This window comes from Gouania willdenowi, chromosome 9 (genome assembly GCF_900634775.1).
Source record: "Gouania willdenowi chromosome 9, fGouWil2.1, whole genome shotgun sequence".
Lineage (NCBI taxonomy): Eukaryota > Metazoa > Chordata > Actinopteri > Blenniiformes > Gobiesocidae > Gouania > Gouania willdenowi.
The window spans coordinates 25138935-25153036 of NC_041052.1; the positions used below are offsets into that span (position 1 = coordinate 25138935).

Consider the following 14102-nt stretch of genomic DNA (forward strand, 5'->3'; position numbering starts at 1 on the left):
GAGGATGATCTAAGTGAGCGAGAAGGTGCGGCAATGTGGATGGCTAATAACGGCCGATAATATCGCCCATCTTTTATCCAAACTATTTGTAAATTGTTTGATATCAGTTTACGGTAGTTTGAGTGTGGTTCAACCTAAAGTGATAACAAAGGCTATTCATTCTCTTCCTTTTTATTCTCAACAGCTCCAAATGTAAATGCAATCGGCTGTCTCCGTCTGTAATCAGAAACCACTAACCTTGTCCATCATTGCAAAAATACGATCCACGCGCTTCTCGGGTGTGTTTTCCTCCTCTGGCAGCTCTACAGTGTTTCCCTAAAACATCAATATTTTACACTTAGCACCAGGCAAACATTCCAAGATCATGTGTCTGATGTGATGATAAAACTTACCACCATCTGATATATGGCATCTACTATGTTTAACATCTCATCACGAGTTATGTAACCATCGTTGTCAAGGTCGTATAGTTTAAAAGCCCCTGTGTAGTAGGGAAAGAGGGAACAAAATGTATGTGTTTATTCAAAAGGAGGAGGTTTAAACATAATTATTACAGGCTCAGGTTTACAATCATACAGTAGTAAACTGTAGTGTGTAATTTTATTTTCAATTGAAGGTGACAGTTTTTTCTTGATGTGGACGCACTTTGTACAAGCAAGTGTTTTTATTCAGTGTTGTCTCGTCTCAGTATCAAACAGCCTGCTTTTTTAAGCAATGGATGCAGGCAGTCTATAATCCTGATGTTTCAAAGTAGATAAAAAAAAGTCAGAGGAGCAAAGCACATCTTCTTACATCTCAGCTTCTCATCCAGAGTCCCCCGGGAAGTCACTGACAAGGCTTGGATGAACTCTGAGAACTCAATGCGTCCATCCTACAGAGTAACAAAAGAAGAGAGGATAGTAAGGGGAAAGTGCCCTCGAGACCAGAAGGACATCTTCACACAGTCAAGAACCTCTTGCTCTTCTTTCACAATGTCCTTTGCTATATTGAGTCAAAAAATGGGGCCAGATGCTGTCTCCAGTCCAGCAGCTATTTTTACCTGCAGCTGGGTCTCTCCTGAGGAGGGAATATGTCACACCTGGCCAGTTCGACAACAGATGTCAGTGTTTTAAAGCCTGACATTTACAGCACAGAATTATTCAATCATAAATCTTTAAAATATTTGCTTAACTCATTGATTGCCATTCACGTCTATAGACATGAATTGTGTTTTTCGGCTGGGGTTGCTAGGATACAGTGTGACAAAGCTGGTGCCATGTAGGTGGCAGCAGCGCACCTTTGGATGAGAGATCACCCGTTATGGGCAGAGCTCAGAGGGAGAGGAAAAGAGTTTACAAGACAGAAAATGGCGCTACGAGAGTTGATACTGAAGTTCCCAGCAGCTCACAGCAGCACACACTCAACCAGAGTATGTGTGGAACCTAAGTGGACTATTGAGAGTGTAGCAATGGTGAGATAAAACGATCAAAAAAACGGGGCAAGCGCTGACACTCGGCATGTCCAGGATGAGGAGGAAGTTGCATGTGTGGGAACTAACGGGGAGAGACTTGGAGGACGGCCAAAATACAATAAGAAAACCATTCAACTCTGACATAGATAGCATAATAATAATAATGTTGTCATCAAAAGCCTGGTCTCAGTGTTGTTTTTATATTTTTATAGAAGGAAACCAATGTTGAGGTGTCACTTAAGCAAAAAAACTGCTTCAAAGTCACTAATAGGTTTTTTCAGAAAAAGCCATTTTTCTCAGCTTTTTGTCACAAACTAGTGATTTGTGTGAAATTTGCCTCTATTCAACTGCTGATTACAGAAGAACAAAACAAGCTAGAAACAAAATGTTTTTTTTCTGATGAAATTAGAGACTTTGTTCTTTCAGAATCTGGTCAGAATTCAGATTGTCATAGTGCAAAATATTCTGTGGGTCTTTAAAAATTAATGAAAATGCTCTAAAACGGCTGGCACTGAGTGGGTAGAAATTTTGAAAATGGCTGGAACTGAATGAGTTAATATGACTTCCCGTGAATATCAATTATCACCAAACAGACAGTCTGTATTGCACCTGCTTTCATCTCTGTTAAAACTTAGACCATTAAAGCTTCTTAGAGAAGCTCCATTTTCCAATCATCTGCTCTTCCACATTCTTATTCAGGTCATGCTTGTGCAGCAGAAAACAACGGCTCACATGGATGAGTATCACATTTAAAAGTTCAAATGCTGCTAAGTCCATGTAATAATGTGTGAACTTCTACATAAGTGGTTCTTAATTCTTTTTGAAGGTACTGAACCCTGCAAGCTTCATTAGTCCATTCACAGAAACCTTCATAATTGGACAAATATACCATGATTTATTCAAAACATTGGCAAATATTTTATTCGAACACACGTGTCAGCCTGGGCTGATTCTATTTTTTCATTTTTTCAAAAATATTCGAATTTCATTTGAATTTTTTATTCAATTCATATTTAAAAACAAAACTTTACATTAAATGTATCTTTTAATAAACTCGTTTGTCATGGAAATGTATTTTGTGTGTCTTAAGAACCACTGTTCTACATCCCAATGTCTTGAATCACACTGTTTATGTAAAAGCAAAGCATCCTTTAACACCAAACACTATTAGGATCAGCTATAATGCTGTGCTGAGAAAGGCCTCACACATGAAGCCTACACAGGCTCTTTACCAGGGATTACAATATAAATTCAACCAGTGTTTAGTTCCCGAGGAAAAATTCTCGGTGTTCCCCAAGGCCTTTGGGGTCAGATAACTTTATCTCTGCCAGACATCAATGCAGACAGCAAAATCTGTAGTCATGCATAGCTGATTGCTCAAGTCGTAAAAACTGTTAAGATCAATGCATTCTCGAGCTGCAAGGAGCCTTTCTCCAATAAAAGTCATAAATAAAGATTTGTTTTTAATCCTCCTGACAGAAAGCCTCATAACTCATGTAAAAAAAAAGAAAAAGAAAAGTTTAGTGGCCCAAGGCTTCCCAAGCACTGCTTATCTAAAGTTTGTATTCCGAAACACAATTTGAATAATTGTGTACCGCTGCAGTGAGTTACAGATTTAGTTTTACCAAGAGGATGTTTTTAAAATTGCTTTGTTGTATTTACAAAAAACATCAGAGCAGTTTGCATATGGATGCCCATATGCAAACTGCTCTGATGTTTTTTGTATCAACAATCAGGGTCAAAATATGAGTTTCAACAGTGACAAAAAAACAAGAATGTCTCTTTTGTATATTAAATTCAGCAGAACTTTAGTGTAGTTTGCTATAAAATCGCATGATGTATTTCATGCCTTTGGCAATTCATCTTCTGTTGATCAGGTTGACTTTTCAGGTTGACTTTTGCAATTTTTATTATAAATTAAAGAAAAATGTGTAAGGTTTTGTGTTGATAGCTATATCAAATGAATGATGCTTTAGAGAACCTAAAAAGACCAAAAATTGCATCCATTACAAAGTACAGAAAGAGATTTTCCCTGAATGTAAACAAATGTTCATATGACAGCATGATTTTGTTAGCATGTCAATGTATATCTACAGATCAGGCCTCCACAATAATACATATGTCTTTAATCAGAGAGCTACCAGAGAGCTCTTCAAACTAGACCAAACAATAAAAGCCTTAGGATAGCCTCTTGCTGCCCTTGTGAAGCTATTTTGATGAAGTTACGCTATAACTAGCCTAAATTATGTAATTTAATCTGTACTTTCCTCAGACAATCACACATGTCACTAAACTTTCTACATTTTAATCAAAAGAAAACGAAAGTCATTGCTTTCAATTGTACCGCTGACTGTGACCTGAGTTCCTTTAGTCCTCATGTAAAAACGAGCAGCTTTAAGCTAGATGACACATTCACTTTTGATAGCCAGATCAGAGCTGTTGTAAAATCAAGCTTTTTTCATTTACAGCAACTGGCCAAAATCAAACCCACGCTTACTCAGGAACTTTTTGAGACAGTGATCCATGCTTTTATTAACTCTGGACTGGACTACTGTAACTCACTGTATGTGGGGATTAGTAAATCCTCCATCTCTCACCTCCAGATGGTACAGAACGCTGCTGCACGGCTTTTAACTGGCACAGGGAAATTTGAGCCGATTTCCCGTCCTGAACACTTTACACTGGCTGCCAGTTCAATTTAGGATTGATTTTAAACTTCTTTTATTTGTTTTTAAATCACTGAACGGCCTCGCACCCAAATACCTGGCAGACCTTCTTCACCTGACTGCTTAAGTGTGCCAGACAGCAGAAAAAAGCTCAGAGGTGACCAAGCTTTTGCAGTCTCAGGTCCGAAGCAATGGAACGCACTGCCACTTTATATCAGAGAGGCTCCATCTTTGCCTGTTTTTAAATCACTTTTAAAAACACATCTTTTTACTTTGGTGTATGGTTTTTAATTGCATTGATTTTTTTGTACATTTTTTGCTATTTTATATTTTGTATTGTTTTATTGTTTTGTCTCATAGTGTATGTACTTTTTTCTCTTTTGTACAGCACTTTGTTCCCATTTTCCTGGGTTTTTAAAGTGCTTTATAAATAAAGTTGGATTGGATTGGATAAAGACAAACTAAAATTCAAAACCACTCTTTTTCTGCTGAAAACAAATGTATTTGTTGTTGATTGATTTTTGTCCAACTCTACATTTTAGTCAAAGTATTTCATCTTGACATGTTTTGTTGTAAACTGTAATAGTGACTGCCCTCTATAGGTTGAAACCAAGCTATTACATTTTAACTTTGCAATTATTGGCTGAGAGTGTTGGTTTGTCACATTTTTGTTGGCTTCTAATGTCACAAACAACCACTGTTAGCCCCGCCCCTTCTATAAAACTAGCACCTGTCGACTCTGCAATCTGTGGTGAGTAGGTTGGACTGAGATAATTGTGAATAGAGAGCTATAGTGAGTATTGAGTACCTAGTTAGAATAGCATTGATTGTTCTTTGGAGATTAGTGTCTTTACTGCTCCAGGACCACGCCCATAATCAAAAAATTTTCTTTTAAATGTTCAGTCAAAACCTCAGGGTTCAATTCAGTGGTTTTTAACCTTGGGTTAATGATCCCATGTGGGGTCACCAAAAATGTAAATGGGTCACCTGTAATATCTAGTAATTGATCAATTTATTTTGGAATTATCATTCTTTTTCAATAGAAAACACTACACACAATTATATACAGCTGTATTCTCTATTTTAAATTTCTTAAATATAAATCTAGTTAAAATTAAATTGCAATATAAAAATATTTGAGCTTGCACATCTTGTCACTTTGTGCACTAATCCTGGCTACTCTGTATTTGTAACACAGTATAACAAACATGCTCAAAAATAAATTCTAGTTAAAAATTACCAGGGTTTGCCAGAAATGTGTGTTATAAAAATGGGGTCATGATCCAATGAATGCTGGGAATCAGTGGTTTAGTTACTCTATAATGCTGCATTCACACCGGATGCATCACGACTACATACGTCCAGATTACATACAAAGTCAATGGATGATAGATGCGTCCCAGATGCAAAATCTTTCCTTTGCGGCGGTGCGGCCCGATCCGCACGTCAAGAGCGTTGGCCGTGCAAGCGCGCTCCCGATTTTACACATATCCGCATATTCGCAACAGCTGAAAACATTGAACTCTTTGGACTGTTTCGCATGACGAAAGCTAAGCAGAGTCTTTGTTTACGATGACGTCAGGCCGTCAACACAGACACCGGTCTGTTCACCCATTTAACCATGGAGTAGAAGCTGTGTGTGTCCACCTGGAGCTGTATGACACAGCCTTTATAACCAGGACCGGACTAGGAAGGATTTGGCGTGGAGGAGAATTAGCGAGGAGGTGGTAGTATCAGGTAAAAGTTCTCTCTGTAGTTTTCATCTTTGAAAGTCGACACTGAGCTAGGATAGCATTAGCCGCTAATCACAACGTCTTTTTTCACTGGTGGTTTATGTTTATGAGAGGAGAAAAAGGAGCGCAGCTCCTCGCTGCAGCAGGTAGTAAAACTCACCGAGTTGGATGTGTCCCTGATGGGTGGGGCTTCGCTTCAGATGCACATGTGAAGCGAATGGGGACATTTTTTGATCCTGCGACACATGCGTAACGTTCGTGCGGCAGATGCGTCCGGTGCCGCAAAAGGCGCATTCAGCGTGAATGCAGCATCAGGGACCAAACTGAGCAGTACTGCCAGTAACCAGTGGGGGCAGAGTTGCTCTAACATCTAAGTTGTAGTTGTCTTGAGATACAAAGAAGTGAAAGTTATGCATTCTCATACAGAACTTTAACAATACAGCTATTTGTTGTATGCATTGATTTTTGTAAGTAATTTGACGATAAATGAAGTGTCAATCTAAGTATTACAACATGCGTAAGCCTCAAGTATCGACAATTAACACATTGACATTTGAAACGCACAAACCTTATTTTCATCGAACACATTGAATACAAAGGAGGCAAACTTGGTGGGATCCCCAAAAGGAAAAAACTGCTTGTATATCTTCTGAAACCCCAAGGCATCCAGCTGCCCACTCGGACAATCTTTGATGAAGCCTTTATACCTGAAAAATCAATCAGAAGACATGTTAAAAGTAATACTTTTTTTTTACATGTCATGTATCATCAAGACAAGATGGGACAACAATGAAGATTAATAAAAGTTTATTCTTCACTTCTATAGTAAGCATCGCTGATTCCTTTTAAAAGCTTGATCACAAGTGCAAAGCCATCCATCTCATTCACAGAGAAGACTATCAGCCTAATCCGATAGCTATAGTCCAGGGTGGCTAACTTTAATTAAATTACTCTGTGCTCCTCTCTTGACAATAAGTACGGTTGATAGATAGTAGAGTTTCCGTCAGCTCCTGGAAATAGCAAATGCAGAGACCAACCTAACATCTCTATTAGTCTAAAAATAGAAGCATTTCATTAACAATGCCATGTGCAGTATATTTCCCCTGTTTGTCTTTATAAAGGAACAGACCAGCTTCAACTAGACTCAGTCAGATCAGAGAGCAAAGAGGAAGATCATTTCCACACACACAAATACATGTCCAATGAACAAAGGGAGGAAAATAATGACATAATCTATTATCTCTACTGAAGTGAAATATGGTCACAGGCCAAACTGAATAAAGGTCACAGGAGGAACAGTGTGTGTTGTGTTCAATGCTTGATTACAATGTTAAAAAAAATTCATTGCCTGAAATCAACTGAAGAGAAACAAAGCCCTCTGACAGAATTAAAGACTAAGATCAATCCTTTCCACATCACGCTGACTCCCCATCCCTCCTAAACTTGTTATCTGTAATCTGCTGGGAGATAATGAAACTCTGCTCTGTATATTCAAAGAAATGAGGAGATGCTTTGAGGAGCAGCAGAGAGGAAAACAGTTCCCCACAAGAAGAAGGCTTTAAATTTCAGAGCTGAATAATGTTAATGTAGAGTATAATATACCATTATTGATATTCAACCTGCAGAGCACACATGACAAACTGTAATGAATAAATCCTGCAAACAAAACTAAAAAGCAAAATATAAAATGAGAAGTTGACACATCCCAAGCATTCCTCTGTCCATCCTTACAGTTAAGGACAGGGTTTTTCCTCCCTTGATATTCAAAGCCACAAGTCATTTTATTTGGTTTAAGATATTTCATTAGAAAGGGTCATATTCTGTGAGGCTTTAAAAGGGCCGTATTATGAAAAACTCACTTTATAATGGTTTTGCTACACTAATATACATTCCTTTAGTTCCATTCAGAGTGCCAAAGTAGAAAAAGTTATGATTCCTCCCTCCCTTGTTATTCCACATTTTGTAAAAAGTCAGCTCCAAATGGGCAAGTTGGAATTTTCTTGCATTATGAAGTCATGACGCAGGAACTCCTCCTCCTGACAATCTTGGCTCCTCCTACCCTATAAGAATGTGAGCTCCTCCCTCTCAAACTACCTCACAGTAAAACAAACATAATGAAGGCAGGTTGATATTACAGTTAATATCACAGTTAAAGGGGCCCATGTTAAGCTAAATCAACTTTTCTGTGCTTTAAACATAAAGTGCTATTAGGGCTTCACACACATACCCAAAGTGTTTTTTCATTGATTCCCTCAATCGTTATTTAGAGGGGGATTTGCTCCTTTCTTACTGCAGGGCGAACCCAAACACCTCGCTCCAGTTTGATGACGAATTTGATGCGGCACTGAGCTGGAGAAGCTGCGTCTCCAGGAAGCCATGATTGACATGTAAACAGACACGCCCATGAAAGTAAGCATTTCAGCGTACTTCGTGCAGTGCAATTTATGCATTTTCTGCAGTGTATGTATGTACTGGCAAACACCCCGCCCCCACGCTCTGTCTCGTGTTTATAAAGCAGCATGAGCTTGGCTACGGAGTGGGTGGGAAGTCAGTGCCCCGTCTATAGACACGCCCACTCATGAATATGCATCAGCCTGTTTGTGTAGAGTTGCACAGAAAGTGACTTTTCAGAGGGCTAAAACTCTGGAAAAAAGGCAAGTTTGGGAAAATAAACCTCAAATGCTATGTTTCTGGGGTTCTTTGAACAAATGAAGATGGGTGAAAAATAGCATGATATGGGATCTTTAATGTCTCTAAGTTCTGTATATAGATAATCCAGTTAAAGATAAATGATCTGACGTGTTTGTGACCCAATGCAATGCAGTGGTTGGACAAAACAATGGACTATCATTTTAAATTGACTATTTCTGAGGAGGTGAGGAGGAGAAGGAAGACTGTTAATGATTTACTGCTGCGGCTGCTGTGATTAACACACAAGCTGAAGAAGCGTGTGTGTTTACGCCTACTCATGCATATGCATGAAGGCCCAAAACAGCCTATTTGGGAAAAAAAAAACTAAAATACTATGTTGTTGGGGTTCTTAGAACAATTGGAGATGGGTGAAAAACATTGAGAATTGCTGTTTGTATTTATTTTCAGTTGAACGTGAATTAAAGTAAATGCATCCCTGTGTCCTGTGGTTACGGAAAAATGGATTACAAAAAAAGTGAACCCCAAGCAACAACCCGAGGAGCTCGCCTGAGCACCAGACTAGAAAATAGTCTGGTGCTCAGGGGAGCATGTTATGTTCAATCTTGGTTAGAAGACTTGTGTGGTAAAATGTTACAAATACATTTCCATTCCATGTCTATTAGATACAGTAAAGGTAATGTTAATGATGAACAGAGTAATAGTAATTTTAAGTAAATGAGCCAAACAAAATAAAGGACACACACTAAACTTTAATGCCAACTCATTAAAATGTCATTGAAATGAAAAATATATATATAAAGAAAGACAGAGTAGGAATGGTTGGTTTAGCAGCTAAAATTTGGTTGATGAAGTATTATGACAAAAAAATTCTATTTAGTCTAAATAATAGGGGTTTAATTTTTGTTTTTAATTTTTTGTTTCAGTCTGCTTTAAATCTGATGTACCTGCTCAATTCACTATATAGATGCCTTTTTCCACTGAGTCACTCAACTTGAAAAGCTGAATCCCTCGAGTGCTGCTTTGTTACCTGTTCAAGGCTGCCTTTTGTGTTCAAAATGACGCGTGATTCAGCGATCCGGTGACTCAGCATTGCATGCGAGTGATGCTGTTGCATTCATTAAAAAGATTTGTCTTTTAAACAGAGAAAGTAAGGACAGAAATGCAGCAAAGCAAAGACAATCTTAAAGCACCTCATCACACAAAGCCTGTCAAATACACTTACAAGTCTGGAGTGGTTTCAAGTAATATATTAACTTTATATCAATTGGTTACGTTTTATTATTGTTGTTGACATTGTTGCAGTAAAAATCTAACAAAGAATTCAAAAGTACTGTATCGTGTTATTTTATAATAATATATATATTTTAACTACTACAATATATGAATTTAAAAGAACGTGACAATAATTAATAATAATAAAGAATTTTTGGGAGTAGTTTTAGAGTATTTGATGGACATATTGATTTACAATGCAATTATTAGAACTTCACATTATTTATTAGTAAATCTACAGTCCAGTTGTGTGTGATGTCTCAATAATGAAAGTAGGACAAAATTTGTATTGGAATACATAAACTCAGGGTACCTTCCATTGTTTTCTGTGGTGAGTTTGCATGTTTTCCTTGTGCTTGCATGGGTTTTAATGAGGGTGTGAGTGGTAGGAAATATTGTGGGTGTGAATTAGAATGAATGTGAATAGAGTAATTGTGTGTCTGTTTCAAAATGTCTATATTTAGATGCTGGCAACCTGTTATATATAAAGATATACCGGTACTCTGGCCCCAGCACACAAGAAGATGATTGGATAGATGAAGTAACAATACAGCTTGTAAATGAACAATCAAATAAATTGAGCATGTAGTTATAGGCTAAACATTATTACTGTAAAAGCATTTGTTAAAGCAGTGCACACTCAGGCAGTGATACAGTAGATACAGTAAGCATCTTATTGCTGTAATGAGGAATGCGTCATTGGATATTTATCAGGCAAACAGAATCAATTTCAACTGCCATGAAACGACCTATGTAGTGACGATAATGCTAACACAGTCAGTCTGTACTGTTGGTTATTGTTATTGTGAAGGTGCGTCGTGCACTGTGTGTATGCATATTTGTAACAGTGTTTATTAGACGCCACTGGAGAGCCAGCATTAAAGATAAAGTACTCATTACTGGCACTGGCTACTGTGCCTTGGCAATGACTGGCGGGTTTGCTAAAGAGCCGCCTAGGAGCCCTTTTTATTTCTGTCTGGCTAGCAAGAACAGAACTGAACTATGGCATTTTGCTATTGATTTCATTTAGACCTAAGCATACTAATGATGTTCCTGTTGAGAACAAAAAAGGGGGAAATTTCTGACACAAAAAAAAAGACATTTATCAAACCCTTCTAACCCTTCTGTGTCTGCGCCTGTACTCTATTCACATGCCATCTGGCATTTCCCCTGGTGAAATTCCCTCTCATCCTTCACACTCATCCATGCTAATGACCGACTGCTGATATTAAAGTGAGGACTCATGCGAAGATTTCTGTGAAAGACAGTGAGAATGATGGCGAGCAAGCAGGCTGAGCAGAAGGGAGAACGGATTTTAGAGGGTAGAGGTGTGTTTAGGCAGGCTCAGGACCTGCTGATGCCCAGTGACATTGAATGCTGGGGTCGACTGTAGTGCTATGTCTGCTGATGTGGCCTGGCTCCTTCCCTCAGTAAAATCATTAACAGCGCACCTGAAATGCAACTAGCTGGATCTCAAGAACAGAGCTAATTTCCTGCATGGGAGATTAGGTTGGGCAATGCAAAATCGAAGCAAGGAAACCCATGTGTGAACATAAAGAAGAGTAACCATGAAATTATAGCGCCTCTCCTCCTCTGAAATATATATATATATATTTTTTTTTTTGTGTTTACGATTTCATGGAAGCAATCGCTTGAAAGCAACATGAAGCAAATAAAAGTAAACACTTTAATCATCTCTACAACAATGAATACATTGTTTCCTATTCCTGTCCCAGCAGCTGATGAATCAAGCTTAAAATTCCAGTATGATGCTAGTTTTCACACGTATCCATTTGCTTAAGAATCCCAACAACAGAGTATTTGAGGTTTATTTTCCTAAACTTGCCTATTTGCCTGAGTTTTAGCCCTCTGAAAAGTCACTTTCATGACGCTTCTAAAAACAGGCTGTTTTGGGGTCTTCATGCATATGCATGAGTAGGCATGTCTGTAGATGCAGACTCCCTACCACAGCTGATCACCATGGCAATTTTATTTTGCTATCCACACACTATTGTTATTATTTTCAGCCAAAAAACTGCACATTACAGTAAAACACATGGCTATTTAAGCAGCTATTGTGATTCTGAGTCCGACAACGCTGCTTCAGGGTGCTTCAGGCAGCAGCAGCGGAGTCAGTCATCTGAATCAGCTGTTTCAAACACTAACCAGAGTTGCTAAGTCACTTTCTTGTCATCCTCTCCTCTTCTAACCACAGGAATAGTAAATTTTAGGTGATAATCATTTGTTTTGTTCTACCGCTACGTCACATTTGGCCACAAACACATCAGATCATGTCAAAGGCTATATGAGGTGATATAACGGCTACTAAAAATGAAACTAATTGTAAGTGTTCACTCTGGACTTCGAATTATCAATCAGTCAATCATTGCACATGTTACAAAGCAAAACAGCAAAAATATTAAGTTTCAGTTTCATCCCGTTCAAGAAACATGAAAAGACAATCACATATAACATGTGAGGACAGGGGCGGGAGAACTGTGGGTCGCCACAAGGGTGGCACCCCGTATTTCTTAAATAAGAAGTGGAGAACAGGAGGTGAGAAGATGGGGGGAAAAAGGCAGGTCCCAAACTATGCCTCATTAGTGAGGGGAACAGTGTAGAATTAGGAAAAAAAAAATTAAAAAAAAACCCCACAGTAACAACAATTGAAACAACAAAGTTTGAGGACAAAACACATATGGGTGGGAAGGTGTTGAGTCAAGGAAGTGATTGTAGATGAGTTTGTGTGTGTGTGTGTGTGTGTGTGTGTGCATGAGTGAGCCTGATCGCTTCATCTCTGCACTGTTCTCACAGTTCTACATCTGAGGATGTGGAAACAATCTTGGAGAGATCTGATGAAGTTCCCAGATGGTAGCGGTGATGGGGAGACGAGGAGGGGACGGAGCATCATTCTGCACAAACATCCTGGAGAATAGAGAGATTAGCCAGCCTTGAGGCAGCTGGGGGAGCCAATGTAGATAACAATTTGTTTTCGGCCAGGCCAAACACAATTTCTGTCAGCCTTGAGTTCTCTGGCTCTCAGTATATCAAATATGGTGGCCATTAATTCCCAAGCCGGGCTGTCAACTTCTCCAAGTTGGATTCCATCTTGCGTAGAAGCTCAGAAATTACATCCTGCTTGCTTTTGTGTTCCTCTATCGCACACTCCACACACGCCATCAGTCGTGACGGGCAGCCTTCCCCAAACAGCTGCCAACTTTATTCAGACTGCAATAAATCAAAAAACTACCAGCTTCAATCATCAGCATACCTGTTATCATAATTCAAATTATGTAGACCTCTTTAAGTCCTCAATGAAAAGGATAGACAGGCACACAATCCTCTATTCCATCCCCAAGAGTGCATCGTGTATCTGGCAGCAAATGTTCCATCAGGACAGGCGGGTTCTCCCTGGCCAATTCTTTTTTTCGAAAAAACTTTGTCGATTGCATTGAGAGACAAGCTGATCAAATCCATAATTTTGGTTTTGGAGAGAGGCCCCTATTAGATTCTGACAAAAGACAGTACAAGACTAAGGAGGAACAAGCACGGCAGATAAGGGTAGGAGGGAAAGAGAGAAAAAGCATCCACCTTCGTTGAGCGCAAGAAGATATATCTATATACACTATATACTGAATGTAAATATATTATCTGTGGATAAAGGGACTAGTGATTAAGGGAGCAGCAGGCTTTTAATCGTAAGCTCACTGTTTCTAATCTCCATGGTCAATCACTGTGGGGTGTTGATCAGTCCCTAATATTAACCCTAACTGCTCCCTGGATGCTACACCGTGGCTGAACATATTTTGTGTATGTAGCTTTACATATATGACAATAAAGTATAATGTATATTCTATATTAAAACGCAGTGTTTGTTTTACCTATGAGGTAGTTTGAGAGGGAGGAGGTCACGTTCTTATAAGGTAGGAGGAGCCAGGATTGTCAGGAGGAGGAGTTTCCACATTACAACGTAATATTGGTGGAAAAATCCAACTCGCCCATTTGGAGCTCAGTTTTTACAATAGTAACAATAATAACAAGGGAGGGAGGAAACTTTGGCCCTCTGAATGATCACTGTATCCAGTGCTTCATTTGTAAATCATTAGGTCCCGGAGCAAACGCCGGGAATTGTTCTGGCGCTAAGAGAGACAGAAATGTCATGGAATAGATTTTTTACAGCGCCTTTTGCTAACTAAATGGACCACTGATATCACGTGAACACAAACAACCAATCAGTGTTAAAGATGCACGGACAATCACCCGTTACGGAGAATCCGTCTCTCACTCTGTGAGTGAGAGCTGTCAAACTGCTGTGTTTTAGCAACAAGG

General features: G+C 38.9%; 1 protein-coding gene across 9 annotated transcripts in view; it reads right to left on the minus strand.

Annotated features, from left to right (window-relative positions):
- ncs1b (neuronal calcium sensor 1b) overlaps positions 1 to 14102 on the minus strand; it is a 34646-nt gene that overhangs the window by 5510 nt on the left and 15034 nt on the right. For all 9 annotated transcript variants that reach the window (XM_028456516.1, XM_028456515.1, XM_028456514.1 and 6 more), the window contains 4 exons: positions 6418 to 6556; positions 793 to 871; positions 393 to 481; positions 238 to 315 (listed from right to left, as the gene is read on the minus strand). In XM_028456516.1, the coding sequence (XP_028312317.1) occupies positions 238 to 315; positions 393 to 481; positions 793 to 871; positions 6418 to 6556 (385 nt within the window). The remainder of the gene's footprint in view (positions 1 to 237; positions 316 to 392; positions 482 to 792; positions 872 to 6417; positions 6557 to 14102) is intronic.